We start from the raw sequence: 17,058 nt of genomic DNA on the forward strand, positions 1-17,058 counted from the left end.
GAAACTATAGATTTGAATATGGGGATCTCATTGGTTGTTGTCGTTCCTTACTAACAAAATGACAAAGCTATGGACAGATTTTTAAATTTAACTGAAGTTCAACGTGCAGATGCCAATTCTCTTTATAAGTAAGTAAAATGGATTTTAAATGAGAATCCTCCATATTCTAATTTAGTTGGATTGGCAGCTGATTTTACTCTTTCAGTTTGTGCAGTTCTTATACACGTAGATCTTTTCCGAAAAATTTAGGTTCATTCTGTTTGTAACTATTTTTCAAAGAGCAGAGTAAACGCAATGAGGACTTGAAATTTCAAATTTGCTGTCTCAGTAGAATTTTAATGTTAAGAAAAACGCGATAGTTGTATTTATCCATGGCCATAACAGATATCAAAACTTTGAAAATGAGTTTTTTCATGAAAAAAATAAATCAACTTGACAAATTCTACATAATTTAACACAATCATTGATTGGTTTAAATGCTACATATTGCAGTTTCATGAGAAGTCCATTATTACAAAATAAAATAAGAATATAGATCAATGATACCAACAGAACTCGAGTCAATGTATTATGCGGCTCATTTATATTTAAGAAAATAATAATAGAATTAGAATAAATCCGATTTATAGACATTTCAACGAAGAACTCGACTATGTGGTTTTGAGCCAACAAATAAAACTCCGTTTTAACTTTTTCAAGTTCCAATAACAAATGCTAGGCTTAGCAAGAAATATGATAAATTCTGGGAAAATATTTGCGAAACAAAGAACGAGATGAATAAATTAATGATTGCAAATTCGAATCTTTTAATCAACTCTTGCCACATTCATCTACTGATTCAAAAAAATTTTTCTCTTATTCAGTCTAAGAAACGTTAAAACTAGAAACCAACAGTTGATAAAAACTATATTTTTAATCCTTCATACCAGAGAAGTGATAGGACCTGTACTTTATTATAATTTTGAACTAGATGCCAAACTGATTAATTATAAAAAAATTTTAGAAGAGGAATTATTTTAATAAGAAATATTTGACTGATTTTTGTTATTTGTTAACATTGTGTGAGACATTGAGTGTTATTTTTTTGAGGTTCCTTTTTCTTATTTATTTCAATTTCCATACTTTCAGCACTTTTCCACCAAATTTAACACCCAAAAGTCACTAAATCCAACACAGGCAAGGTTGGAACAACTCTGAACAATGGTAAAGTGGATACTGGCTAAATATTTTAGTAGTGTTTTTTACAAAAAGAATATAAAGAATACTAAACTAACAGCAATTGATTTTTTATGAATTTCAAGTGAAACAATTTATTAAAATTAGCGTCAATTATATAATATATATTTTCTTCAAGTTTTATTTTCACCTTGTTAATAAATAATAACACGTTTTGTGTCGAGTATTATTATAGGATTATATTATATAGGATTATAATATTATTTCCAAAATCCGATTTGTCTGCATTTCACTTGAGTAAGGAGAAAAGTGCTCTCACAAAAGCTTTAATATATTTCTCCTAACAAAATGACAACTGATATGTTTTCCAATTTATTTTTTTTTTCGCAATAGTTTTCAAAATTTCATCTTTTGTGATACTGTATCCTGAAGATGAGGCATTTTGAAAAAAATATAAATAAAAACATGAAAATATAAAGTTTATTAGTTGTAAGGTAGCAGTATGAACTACCTCCAAATAATTTAAATAGCGCGCCAATAATAAAATTAAATTTTATCAGTATTTTATTAACGATGCCATATTAGTAGTTCAAGTTCAGACCCCAGTCGACGTCAATTTTGGTTTAGAACAAATAACTTGATCCATCCATCGTGGTCCATCTAAATATAGGTCATCTGTGTACACATCCCGAATCGGAATAAATTCGGGACATCTCCTTTCGCACAGTAGAGACAATTTAAAGCTGAACTTTTCTGAATTTCAGTCTTTTGAAACACCCTGAATTTTAGTAAATTGGAATTGCATCAAATTGAATTATATATTATATTTATTTATAAGATTAAGACATTGACAGTTTTTAGACTTTTTCGGGCATCATGCCAACAAAAACTTTATACCATTGGCCTCAAGTGAGTTCTGCTTGGAATAATTGTCGAGCCTTACTATTAGTAGCGCGACTATTGAGACACCTTACTCATTTTGATGCGTCAGTCATTCATGTCTTTCCGTTTGCTTGCTAGAATTTGTTTTAGCAAGTATTTCTTAGGGAAAGTAAAACGTAGTGAGTTTCCAATTTTTTTTCGTTCATCTCAAGGAATCGAAAAAGTTGTGCTCCGTTGAATCTTGCTTTGCAATATATGCCTTCTTTCGTTGCACTTATTTTGAATCCATGTAAATATACTTGTTGGTGTCTGTGTCTACTAAATACTTGCGCTAGTTACATATGAAGTAACAGCTGACGGAATATAATAAATGTAATTACTCCGCGAAAACACAGAAGATAATAAAATCTGTATTTGTAATTGTAATAATTTTGTTTTCGTTGTTTCACAGGTGAACAGATTCGCATTGTGCCGCTATTGAAACTCGGGATCTTGGAGTTACTCACTTTAAGTACGAATATAAGTACGAGTTTATAAACTCTCGAATAAAGAGCAGAGAATCACGGAAAATTGAATTAAAATAATTAAAATCTTATGGGTATTTCTTTTTTAAAATAAAAACAGTGAACTTTTCTTCGAATAACACTTTTGGTGTCTTTATCAAGGACTTTTACTGGTCTGCCTGAACTTTTGTTGCGAGGTTCCACTTGGTCTGCTATCTTTCTCCACCGCAATAATTTAAAAACGGTGGATTTTCCAACTCCAGTCATTCGGGAACATGGGTTGATAGTTTCTTGTACAGTAAATTTCGGGTAATTGTATTTTATGCAATCGTGTACATTTAAAATAATAAGTTTTTAAATAATAAGTTTTTCATTCATTTTTCATATTTTCGTTGGTGTAAATGTCGCCATTTTATTACTAATCTTATAATACTGTGAATACTATTAACGGCTTAACAGCAAATACTGATGCCTCAAACTAAACAAATATACTTATAAAGGTCTAAAAATTTTGGGTAAGACACTATTGCCCTTACAGCACATGGTTAAGCCGAATCTGAAATAGGGTTGGAATTAGGCAGAGGCACTAATAGAAGATTAAACGGTACCTGTTAAACGCAAAACGTAACTGTATAATCTACTACCTAAGTAATCCCTACAAAATATTTCAAGACCTACACCTATGGCCGACAACGAAATAGAACCGAACTGAACGGAATTCCCCATTTTATTGCTCTATACCTTTCTGAAATAGACTATAAAGAGAGAAACGAAAAGCGCATAGAGGCCCCCGACTATAAAAACAATTTAGCCTATATTGGTACAAAAAACAAAATACTAGCTCAGACAAAAAATAAATTGATAACAGATAAAAATATTTATCACAAAGCAAGTGCAGGAAAACCCAAAACTAATAGAAAACAAATTTTTCAGGTAGATGGGGCAGATAAAAATAATTCCTAGCACTTCTGGCAATAGAAACACTGTACAAGAGTTACGCTATGGAAGACATAGACCTAACTACTATCAATAATCCTTTAATACCAATACAATTAGGAGACACGTTTCATATTTATAATAAACATATTTTTATACATTATTTAAATTTAGAACGTATTATGCGGTAATACGCAATTGTTTAACATTGTAAAACATTTTTTCATTATAAAAAATAATTGAGAAGTGAGAAATGCAACTATAAATCTCATAACAAAAATGCTCATTAAAATTACACGTACAAAGCTTGATATTTTACAACCTCATATACGTGAAAAAAAGAAGTTTCTTTGACGAGGTCGGTCAACTACAAAAATGGTTGTTTGATACACTTGATACCGATAACGCACTAAAAATTTTAGAACCGAACCAACAACATATGATTACGGAAATAAACTCACAAAGTTCATTTTCTAAGAATCTTATAAAAAATTAGAATGTAAAAATTCGCATCTTATCAAAAAATCAAGAAAAATTCGCAAATTCTCTCGAAAAATTTCAAATCAGCGAGCAAAAATCAATCACCGAATACCACGAATATATAACCTTTCAAGCAATTATGTCACAAATAAATTTACTGTTAAAATGTTATCACATTCTTAGATAATTTGGAAGATTCCATAGCTTTCGCAAAACTAAACACGCTCTATTCTATTATTCCTTGTCAAGAGTTACAAAAAACGCTAGAATATTTAAGGAAAATTTACCCTGACAACCAAATTACAAAATTTAAAAACATTCTAACATACTACCAATTTTTAGGCAGTCAAGTTTCGTTTGCTAATAATAAATTTATTTTTGCTCAAATTATATCACCTCTTTCCCATCATCCAAAACAAACAAATATTCTCCCTAAAATATTCCTATCTTGCACGAAAAAAATCGAATCACCCATTTATATAAGAAATCTGTCCACCACTAGAAATGTATATTTCTGCATCGATGACCACTTTCCTGACGACAACTACACCCTGTAACACCTCGAAAACCAGTCGACCAAAAGTTGCCAAAAAATACATTAGAAGAATTACTTACTGAAGAAATTACAAAGGAAGAAAAAATTATTCCAGTAAAAACGGAAAAGATTTTTTCAAAATGTCACACAAATCAAAACCTAGAAGTAAAAAAGGCTACATTAATAAAAATACTAGAGTCATGCCAAATAGAAATCAGCGCAAAAAATTCTTCAGCGACGTCAAAATACAATGAAGAAACTACTACATCTCAAACCAATTACGGAAAAATACGATACAATTCCAGAATACGAAACGCCCAAAATGGAACAAGTCAATTTAGGAGATATCGACAAAATAAGCAGAATGACGAATCAACTTATACCACTAAAAATTTCAACATTCAGTCACTACCCCAAAATCTCTGGTAGTTTATCTTTAGTAGCCATAATTTTTTTAATACTGGGATGGATTTTTAACAAGAATATTAAGAAAATTCTAAAAAAATGCTGCAAAAATCAAAACAAGAAAGAAAATTCAATAGATGAAAAGCCCAAAATCGAACACTACTCCGTTATGTTTTCATCTTAGAGGGGAGGAATTACAGTGAAGTAATTCTTTGTGCTAACGTTGTCTGATAAACATATATTTGTAATAATTGTAATTTTGTTTTTAAAAATCCAAATTCGAAGTTTTAATATATAATTCGCTGGAAATAGCTTACCCATCCATGTTTTCTGATCCAATTTCTCAGTTTGGTATTATTTTTTGTCCAACCACGTATTCTTCTCGCCATTCTATGACCGTTTCTTCTAATATTGACAGTAGTCTAGCTGCGACCAGCACTGTTAATACTAATGTTGTGCTATGGGCGCTAATGATTTTAATCATCAATCTTCTTTGGATTCTAATTCGTATATTTCCACGATGTTGTTTTCTCACTACCCTTTTTCACGAGGCCTCTCCGTACACCATTTCGGAGTTACGGTACAGAATAGGTTACTTCTTGTTGATTCCTTTGGTCCTCCAATGTTTAGCATTTATTGCGTAAAGCTCGCGCTTGCCTTATTTGCCTGTTCAGCTATTTCACGGTATTCCATATAGTTATTTCGTTCATATTTCTTTTATTACACTTTAACTGCATTATAGAAATAATGAAAAATGGAGAATCAACTCAAGGTTATACGGCTCTGACTTGGTTAACTACTTTTAGAATTGAGAGAGATGGTTCAGAGTCTTCGTTGACTAGTTAAAAGGCACTAATTCTCACCTATTTTTAGTGATGTTATAAATTCGTTAAATTAAAAATTCCAAAAAAAAAACTTTATTTGATGATAAATTGGCAATATAGTCAATTCTTTATAGCTCAGTAACTACCTAAAATTTGAAGTAGATGTCGCATTACGTAAAACAGTACCACCAAATACACCAGCCGCTAAAATCATCAGTCTTGAGCAAACCGCCGCATTTAAAAGTAAAATTTTTTCAAATACATATACGGTTTTATTAACAATCGCCAACGTATTTTTCAAGTTGATATTATATGTAGATTGTGCAATTATACGATGATAACAGTGCAATTATTTTTTTATAAGCTTATGATAGTGCGTGATATTCGAAAAAACAGTTAGTATATATAAGCACATTGGCCATTATCGATAGATAGCAATAAGTCCATAGACATTTTGCTATCTAACGATATGCCCATGGCCATATTGCTATAGATGTGCATTTTTGTAGAAGATCTTGCCTTCAATAAGGACTACTCCTGTACTGAGAACAGGGCCGCCCCGAGGTCAGAAGGCGCCCGGGGCGAGATTTTCAATGGCGCCCCCTCCCACCCAACCATCCGAAAAACCATGATCACTTGGCCCAAATGTAGCAAAAAATTTACCATTGAAAAACTTTAAAACAATTAATAATAATGAATATTAATAATTTTAAATCCTAATAATATTATTTTCACTGTGAACATGGACTAATTCTCAAAACACGTGGCGGTATATGGTAATACAATTATGAAAATAAAAGGCCATTCTGGTTGTTTCAACATAAATTATTTTTAAGAAATATTATTTATACAATTTTACTTTACATGACCTTTTTCTTTATGTTTTTGCCTTGACTTCTGCAGTGCTATAATTGTTGTATTTCTAGGTAAGAAAGTATTTTACAAAAAACCACTGATTTTGTTTTTGTTATATTTACGAAGTGTGATACACATTTTGTTGTAAGTATGACAAACCAAACTTTTTTTAAAAACATTTATGTTATGAACTTCTTAAATATATAAACCAAATGTTTATAGTTCTTTCTTTAAGCATTTACAGGAAACTTTCTGGCCTTGGCTCTAGCAAATGATGAAAGAATGTCTTTAAAGTCTAATTTTTTGGCAACCTAATTTTCTATAGATATAATAGCCAAGGCATTTAACCTTTCCTGACTCATAGTGGAGCGAAGAAGTTTTAATAAGTTTTAGTTTGCTAAAACTTCGCTCAGCACTCGCCACAGTCAGGGGGATGGTCAGCATGATACATAGAGCAATCAACAAATTAGTAAATAGGTCCTTTTGGTCATGTGATTTTATACTTTTTAGTACCTTGATAGCAGACAAAACTTTACTCGATTTTTCTTCTTCATGGTTCACTATACTTTTAACATGAATAATTTCATTGTACAAATCTTTTCCATTTATGTCACTGATATTTTAGAATGTTAGAAACTCTTGAAGGTTTAGGCAATTCTTCATCAGTTCTTCTTTTTCTGGCAGCTTTCCTAAGTCGCACAGAAAACCCCATAGAGAATGGTGTTTGTTAAGCTGAGCGGTTCGTTCTGTAAGAGATGTAGTCACACTGTTAACAAGGGGTAAGAAAACATCTCTCTTAAAAAGCTCTTCCATGGTACCACTTCGTCTGAACCTTCATACGAAAACTGCTTTGATTTCTTTCTCATTCTCTCGGCCGTGAAAACCGGTTCAATTTCCAATTCTTTGGCAATTTCCTTAACGGATATCATTGCGTCTAAAAGACCCTTTTCTCTGAAGGATGAGAGGAATTCTTGACAATTATCAAGCAGCTTCTTGGCAGATGTTAAGTCAGCCATCTTCCCTTGCAATGTTTTGCTAACTACATTTACTTGAAATAAAAAGTCATGCCAAACAATCAGACATGTCAAAAAGGAAAAGTCTTCCATATGCTTAATCAGAGATTGAGCTTCTGATACTGTTTTAGGGTCGTCAACGCTGTCTGCAAGTTCTATGAGGGCTTGCCTAACTTCAGCATATTGGTACCTGATAGCTTGGATTAAAGAAATTCTTGCTTCCCAACGAGTTTCACAAACTTGTTTTAGAGATAATGACTGAATATGTTCACTGACTATGCAATACCGTTTCGTTGATCCTGCAAAAATTGTGTAAAGCTGTTGAATTACTCCAAACAGTGAGGTTGACTTCACAGAAGACCTTGCACCATCAGATACTACAAGATTCAAACTATGACTGGTACACAGTATAAATGAAGCCCGGGGATATTCTTTTAAGACTCTAGCCTGAACACCTTTGTTAATTCCGGCCATATTAGCTCCATTGTCGTAAGCTTGTCCACGTCAGTCATTCATGTTCAAATTACAATTTTCAATCTATTCAAACTACAGTTCTGAGAGAGCTTTTCCAGTTGATTCTTTTGCAACTTTGTAGCCTATAAAACTTTCTTCCGCGCCTATATTGCCACTTACTTAATCTTCTTCAGTGACATATTGTATTGTCAGGAATATTTGATCTTTGCGATTTATATCTGGTGTGCTGTCCAAAATTACAGAAAAGTACTTAGATTTAGTAATTTTTTTTATTATAGCTTGCTTTAGTTCGGACCCCAAAAGACAAATAAGCTCATTTTGAATGTTATTTCCCAAAAGAGTCACATGGGAGGAGCTATTAGCTACTCTCCGCAAGTGATCTGACATTACACCATCAAATTGTCCAATCAGCTCGATTAAACCTAAATAGGTAATTGCCGTTATTCTTTGTGAACAACTTTAAGGATGAACCTCGAAAAGCGATATTATGTTCTGCCAAATACAAGGTAAACTACAAGTCGCTTAAAAACTTCCTCCCATCTTTGGGTCTCACGCATAATTTGTTCAATTAGCTCTTGATTAATGGAAACATTTTTTTTTTAGCCGCAACTCTGCTCCAAGCCAGAGAGTCATATATTTAAAATATTTAGGTGAAGTTTCATGTAAAGCTAATCGTTCAGATAGGTGTTTCCAGTCATTAAAACCTGACTTTTGCCCAAGTTGTGATTTTGAGCTAGGCTCAAAAAGTCGGCAACAAAAACAGTAGACTGAGTTGGAGCTTTCAGAATATACTAGCCATTCACGTTTAACTTTTTCTCCATTTTCTGCATAGCGAAACTGGTAATCGTTAGAAAAATGTCTCTTTTGGGCATTTTTTGGATAATTATTTTCACCCTTTGGCAAGGGACCTTTTCTGCCCAATAATATACTACACCACAATATAATTTGGATCAAATTCAGAAAACATCAATGAAAATGAGAATCCATCATCATCGTCTTATAATTCCCAGTGGAGCAAAGTGCACCTGTGGTACCTTTGGAGGGTACATAAATAATTAGCTTAAATGAAAATTTAAAAAAAATATTTACTAAACATTACCGCCTAAATATTGATTGTAGACACACTAAAAGCCTTTCATTCCATATGGCTCGAGGATCTAATTCATAAATACTAAACACCCCTAATTTTTACTTTTATCACTTTCTATTCACCCATGACTAGGATACTTCCCTACATGCCACGTAAGCTGACGATACTTCTGTGGTATCATTGAAGTTTCCCATAACGCATTAGAAACTTAACCAAAGCACATAAATAACAATATTATCCCCTACTATAAACAACAAAATAGTGATAAAGAATAAAAAAAATAAACACATTTTAGTGAGGAAATAATTAGACAAATTTTAACATAGAGATCTCCACTTTATTAGACAACGATAGCCCAGTCGAAAGATGGTGGAAGTCACAACGATACACCGGGGAATAGTAATAATACAACGTAGCTTCTAAGGGGAGATAACAATAATCATTGATAATGTTACAAATACGTAAAAGGAACATATCACAAAAAATTTTGAACAATTTTAAAATATTATATATACCTCACTATATTTTAAAATATCAAAAAAAATCACAAATGTCATTATACTTTCAGAAAAATGAAAATCTGTAAAAGTATCACTTTAGTATTGACTTTATTACAAATCAAAATTTTAAACATGGTAAGAGATCATTCAGTCGTTCCATATTCAAAGCTTAGAAATTATATATTTTTACAGAGAAAACAACTATGAAAGGTAATAAAAAAATAATATTAGTATTTTCAATGATTTATTCTGATTAATTTTCATTATACAGATAAAAAACATTTTGTGTTCCTTAAGCTTCATTCAGTTTCGATTCTCCTATTTAAAAAAGGGAATATTGATATTATTTATTATTCAATGGATTTTTTTTATTTTAATGGATCATTATTTCACATATATAATAGAACTCTATTCAATACTTCATTATCTTACAGAGAAAATAAATATTTGATTGAAGCAGACAACATTTCGAGATATTTTTCTACAATTCTGCATACAACTTAACGCACAAAACGACTTAACACTTAACTCTCAAAAATTTCTCTCAAATTGTTCAGTGGGTAAACTTGGATATGAATCTATAATCTTTTTTGTTCTCTACCCTTTGAATGCTTATTTTGTTGGATTAATACTTTTGAAAGTGTCTCAATCATTTTTTCAATGTACATTATACAATCAAACTGAAGTATAACCTCTACTTTATATCAAACATGTTCTTCAAAGTAATGTCTACAAACTCCGTACAACGCCAACGTTTGAGGTAATAGTTTAGTCTTTTGATTTTGTGCCAATAATATTGACGAATCAGTATCGTAAGATATCCAATAAATGAATTTGGGGTGAAACCACACCTCCCCCAAAAGTAGCACTAAACTAATATTTTTAAATTCACTACTGTAGTGCTATGGACTGGGTCCACGCAAGTTTCACTGCTGGTGCATTTACATGAGTGGTTGTGGAGGGGGAGGGGCTTGCTGCATATATTGCATGCTTTGCATCACCTGCAGCTGTGTTGGTATGATAGGATACACTGGAGGAAATTGTTGGTGGCCCTGAAAATATAAAAAATTACATTATTTAAGGTTGCAAAAAATAATAAAGTTCAAAAAACTATGTTGTTTGTTTTATTCGAAAAGATAATTATTACACATTGATCAATAAGTCTCTAGTACTCGTATGGCTGATAAAGGTCATTGCAAATTAATGTTCATATTCTTTCCTTGAAGTACCATCTTTTGAAGAAATATATCAAATTTCGAGCCCTATTTCCTATTAGTTAGATATTTTCAAGTATACAATCTCTAAGTATCTAGGTACTTTCAACGATTGAACAAAGGATTCTGTGTATAGAATACGCATTTTTTTCAACATCACGAACATATCACTATCTACAAGACTCTTTAAGCATACAAAATTCTTTCCAAATGGATGCCCGATTTTCTCACAATGAAACACAAACATTTTACAATACATTAATCAGAGTGCATTTTAGTATTGTTTTACCAAAATTAAATAATTTTATTACGCCGATATGTGATAATGGATAAAACCAAATTTCGCCACTACACAGTTGAAATAAAACTGCAGTCATCTGGATGAACTAGACCCAACGTGAGCTATTTAAAGCTAATAAAAATGCGACAATCGGCTGGAAAACTTTTTTTTTAATTAATGATAAATGCTATATATTGTTCATTATTTGGAAAAGACAAAACAATCAACACTGACTATTACTCTACATTAGTGTGCCGATTGAAGAAGATAGTTTCCTTCTTAAGTCGACACCCGACGACTACAGCTTGTTTCTAGACTCTACTCTACTCGATCGGGGACTCATGGATTGATGGGTTATTTTAAAATATTACCTGTGGGTGATGTGTAGCTGGCTGAGGCCATTGATCTCGATTATATTGCGGAGGCTCTGTTTGATATCCAGTCGCCGATGGAAGAAAATTTGATGGCATATATTGAGCTTGTGGATCAAAGGGTCCGAGCATATGTATCGGTGGATACATCTGATTCATTGTTTGTTGGTACATGAAATGTTGAATTGGAGCTAGAACTGATAACGGCTGACCAGTTGCAGTTGTTACTTGCATTTGGTGTGCTATGTCTGTTCTCATGAACCCTACGATAGAATTTTTATTTATATAATTAAAAAATATTTCAATCATAATTTAACTTCAATAATTTTTATTATGCATTAACAATTTATACAATCGCCTTCAATTGCAGTTTTCTCTATTACGGTCTAATTTATCCCTTTCTTGTTTTAATAGCTAATCTTTTCATTAGATATATTTTGTTTGTTATTTATGAGAGTTTTTTTTTGGAAGCATTAAGCTTCAGTGTAAACTGAAAGTTTGACATCTTGCATATTCAAACAGATGCAATTGAGGACATTTCATATGAAAGTTTTAGGAAGATTGGAGTGCAAAATTAATGGATATTGAATAAACTGATATTGGAAATGATTTGACCCAAAAGATATAGTAAAATGATACAATTTAACCAATATATTTGACGCTTGGTTGTAACAGTTGTCCTCTACACTCACTTGATAGTTTTGTCTAAACGTGGTTTAATAAATTTGCTCCAAAATCTTGGCTCATTCCAAAAAATGCGAACAAAAAATTTAAGTGTGACATTTAGTGGGCATTGAGAATGAAATGAATCTGTATGTCAAATCATAATTAAAGAATTATAAAAAAATATATCAGATAATATTTGATTTTGCTACACATTTTCCCGCGAATTCTAAAATTGTACCAATTTATCTTGATTAAAGGGGCATTTAAACATGAAGTATTGACATATGTTACTGTCAAAACAGAGAAGAGTAAAATAACCATCAAAGAGTACTCAAAACTGAAGTATATTTTGAACGAATATATTTCAGACTGTATTACTTCTATTATGAACTGAGAAATTGTCTAAAACGTCATCGAAACAAAAATTAATTTAATAGCATATTACAAAATAGTTGTTTGGATACTTGAGCAAATGAAACAGAATAAAGAAGTGAGAAGCAAATATCTCAATGTATAATATTACAGAAGAGAATAGAACCTAAACAATCTAAAAGAATATCTAAAGAGCTAGTGTAAAACTTAAAGAGTGGGGCAACTTTTTTTAGTTGTAAGAAAATACACAATGTTGCTTTAATATAACTAATGAATAATTTTAATTTTATTAACGATAATTCATTACAATACGTAATTTTTTTTTTATTATTCCATTTATTTATTTTGAGAAAAAATCGAGATTTAATTTGTAAAAGAGTTATAATTTTATATTTTTATCTGAACAACCTTCACAATTTTCATACAACCGAATTTCTCACATAATATATTAAAGTGCGTAAAGAGCGGAATCTATTTATTTTAATTATTTTAGTAGTATAAATCTGGGGTGTATTAATAAGACATTCAGTAGACGTCAAGTATAATTTAATACCGTTCAAGAAGTGTGATATATAATAGGTTCTCCACCATATTCAAATTTACCATTAAGTATAATTTCAAAAATTAAATACATGTATCAGTTTACGATGGCGTCTCTTTTCTTTGGTTATATAATAAAAATGACAATAAATTCTAATTACCGACGTACATGATAATAATCATTCACAACTTACAATGCCATTGTTGGTTTGGTGGTGATTGACTATTCATGACGTGATGGGGCGGTGTCCAAAGTGGAGTCATTGCTGAGTGACCATTAACTGTAGCAGATACATTAATTCTGGGCATTTGAGGGGCATATGGTCGTTTTGTTAATGGAGTACTTGGAAACCTAGAATTAAAATAATCTTACTTTATATAAACACCAGATAAAAAATCAATCAATATCCTTATTTTCCGTGTATTTCAAATAAATGGATTACAAACTGTACCATTGATGGCAATAAAGGCCTAATATCGGTAATGTATAACCGATTCCTGAAGGTTTGCAGTCACCCACCAAATAGCCTATATACAATCTAAGTAGAATCGAAGAGTTTTGTTTTAAGAATTTTTCTGCCAAGGACCGTTCAAGTTATAATGACATGATTTGAACCTGTCAATATTTGTGATACAAATAGCTAAGTCGCTATCTTGAGTGATTATTATATTTTTAACATCTCTTGATATAGTTATGAAGTTTTAGGTTAAGGTTTTTCTGGAAACCGCATTATTTGATAAGGCGGTTACAGATCTCACGGTTATGATTTTCAAAATATGAATCTTCTATTATTACCCCTTCTTTTATGGCATTGCGGTTGTGGTGCTATGTAGGATATGAATACGTGAACAGTCTATTAAGTACACACAAATAGAAAAGCAGTTCCTTTGTTCTTAATTATGTTTTTATGTTTCAATTGAATTTATACTTAGATCTTCACACTTAACTTACCTGCATAGAAATGATTTAGCTGTGGGATTGAAGAAAAACTCTTTAGCTTTTGGATTTAGAGTGAATTTTTTCAAAGTGTTTGTAATATTTTTTACATTTTCTTGAGGTTGTGGTGACGACGCTTGCTGTAGAACTTTGTTGAGTGGTGAAATTTGTTGTAACGGATTGTCCTGAAAACATATGTTGGTAATAGAATACAGGAAAATTTGACAATTTATTATTATATATGAGAAAACTTACCACTTGTTCTGCTACTGAGGTGACTGGTATATCATTTGTTTCAGACGTTGTTTTAGCTTCTTTTTCTTTTATAGTTTCATTCCCATATTCTGACGAATTACAAGACCCTTTAAAAAGAAGTTTATTTATATAATGTTTTCATACTCATTTCCTTCAGTGCGGCAAAGTTGTTTTTCAATTATATGAATTTAATATTTTATACTAAAATTTCATGCCATCCTTTTCAATATGTATTTCCAGCTTAATTAATCAATGAATATATAGTTTTCCGAAATAAATACTAAAGGAATACTCCGTATTTTATTGGAACCAGCCCATATTTCTCACGTTGCGCTCATTACTAAAAGCTTTATTATAAAAATAATAGTTGAGGTTATAGAAAAACTATTATTAAAACTGTACAAAACACGAATGAAAAGAATTATTTTGGAGTTTAGTTACCGCAAGTTACATATGAAGTATATAATAATTCATTCTTCGTTCTAACGTTGCTTAATAAACATATATTGTAATTGTAATTTTTGTTTTTAAAAATCCAAATTCCAAGTTTTAATATATAATTCGCAAAAATTTAGAATACAACGATATATAAGGTATATTCAAATGATTAATTAAATTATAAAAAATAGAGTACACTCAGCTTTTTATGCTTTTTGCTTCGAGTATAATGAGTGTAAATGTTTGAAACTTATGAATATTTAAAATAGCTATTACCATCAAGAATTAAAATCATACATAAGTTTTTGTTTGGTTTATGATTTGGAAGCTGAGTTTGGTTAGGGTTTGAGAATCATTAGAATTGCCTCCATTATATTTATCTCCAAAGATTTGTTCCTTACTTTAATCAAGATACGCAGAGCCGGACTTAGAGTCATCGTGGCCCCCGGGCCAAAATACTTAAGGGGCCTATGAAGGCGGGCGTTTTACGTGAATTCTTACATCAAGTTGATTTTTCATTATAGTCAATTTATTCATTATTTCTAACTAAAAATAGTACAAAATTACGTTCGTAGCGGGGAAGCGTAGTTTATAACTCGTCGTTGTGATTTTAAAAAATAAATCAGCGATACCATGCATTGGGCGCAACTTCGAGCTTTCATTTTTTTAAATATGATTTTTCGGAACTTTTAAAATGATTGCGCATAAAAAAATTTATGTTGATTTTGAACATTGGCTATGGATGTATTTTTTCGCTTGCATTCATATGTTTAAAAATCAATCATATGGCTCGTCGCGAGGCCCCCCCGCAGCACGCCCGGGTTGGCCCATGCCTAAGTCCGGTTCTGAAGATATGTATGAAAAATTAATCACCTGGCTCATCCGGATTCATTTCTATTGGGTATTGCTGATCCCGATTCCGTTCATCTTGCGAATGCGTTGCTTCTTTGGCTTTAACATTCATCTCAGCCTCACGTTGAGGAGAGACGAGTTCAATTGAATTAGGAGATTGTTGCTGAATTAAATGAGAATTTTCAGCAATTGGAATAGGAGGTTCCTGTTTACTTGAAGGGGGGATATGTTGAAGAATTGAAGTAGGAGGTTGATGTATGATTGATGGAGAGGGTTGATGTATGATTGATGGAGGGGGTTTGTGTAAATCTGGAGGAAGGTACTGAGGTACAATAGAAGGAGGAGGGTATTGTTGTACAATTGACAGAAGGGTTTGCTGTTCTATTGGAGATGGAAGTTGTCTTGTTTGAAAAGGTTGATATTGATGAGGTTGTGCTTGCGAATGGAACCGTGAAGGAACATGATTGGGAGATTTCATTGGATTCATACAAGAACGTATTGATGTCCTGAGAATGTGGTCCTGTTGAGATTGCGGAGATCCTGAAATAGAGGTGTGATTAGTGATTTTCGTAAAAAACAGGAACAAACTGGTATAATTTACGTCTTTCGTTACCAACTATACTTAAGTAGAATATCACACATTATACACAATTATTGTGACGTATACGTAAATGAAATTAGAAATTACTATACATGTCCGATTTCTGCAAAATTTTTATTTTGATTGTCAACTCATAATTTGTAGATTGAAGAGTAAGAAGTCAAATATCGTCAAAACATGATTAACATTCAAGAATAAGAACTGTGATGATAGCGGATTCAGAATAACATATATGCATAGTTTATACATAATGGAATAAGATGAAAAATTACGTATAATATATAAATATATAAATCTTAATTTGTTTGTTATTTCAAATTGTAATAAATACTATAAAAATGATAATGTTAAAAATAATTGATCATTTGTATACCATAATTAGCAAATTAAATTTATGCACTTACCTGTTTGAATATTGTTTGGCATGGAAGAATGAAGAGCCCGAAGCGCCATCGGAAATTTTGCTTCTTCCTTCTATTTCTATCACTTTAGAGTCGTTTGAAATGTAACTCACAATAATTTTTCGTTGATTTCGTTTTACTATAACTATAACTTTAACTGATATCTCTCACTAACTTTTCGTTGATTTGATTCTTTAGTTTTGCTGGAAGAATATTATCCTGAAAACCGTGTTTAAACCTTTCCATCATACTAGTCAACAAAGATCGCTAATATACATTAACAAAGACTGGAACAGTTATTTAGATTTTGATATTGTAATAAAAATATGAATATCGTTAAAAACTTTATTTAACACCAATTCTGTGTGTGAGTTATTTAACTGCAATTAGATTAAAACCTCAAATCACATTTGAACATAACACTCATCAATAAAATGGGAAAGCAACGTCATACAAAT

The 17,058-nt window shown here is 31.5% G+C and overlaps 2 protein-coding genes across 2 annotated transcripts; both read right to left on the bottom strand.

Moving 5' to 3' along the window:
• Positions 1-7,357: 7,357 nt before the first annotated feature.
• On the bottom strand, positions 7,358-8,083 carry LOC130895278 (52 kDa repressor of the inhibitor of the protein kinase-like). Its single transcript, XM_057802501.1, has one exon. It carries the CDS (start codon positions 8,081-8,083, stop codon positions 7,358-7,360), a length of 726 nt encoding a protein of 241 aa, XP_057658484.1.
• A 2,531-nt stretch (positions 8,084-10,614) lies between these two features.
• On the bottom strand, positions 10,615-16,652 carry LOC130895279 (ataxin-2 homolog). Its single transcript, XM_057802502.1, has 7 exons — positions 16,604-16,652; positions 15,620-16,138; positions 14,309-14,415; positions 14,069-14,238; positions 13,311-13,468; positions 11,539-11,801; positions 10,615-10,725 (listed from the first exon to the last, which is right to left on the bottom strand). The coding sequence occupies exons 1-7, from the start codon at positions 16,650-16,652 to the stop codon at positions 10,615-10,617; spliced, it is 1,377 nt and encodes a 458-aa protein (XP_057658485.1).
• Positions 16,653-17,058: the final 406 nt, after the last annotated feature.

This window comes from Diorhabda carinulata, chromosome 6, assembly GCF_026250575.1.
Source record: "Diorhabda carinulata isolate Delta chromosome 6, icDioCari1.1, whole genome shotgun sequence".
Classification (NCBI taxonomy): Eukaryota; Metazoa; Arthropoda; class Insecta; order Coleoptera; family Chrysomelidae; genus Diorhabda; species Diorhabda carinulata.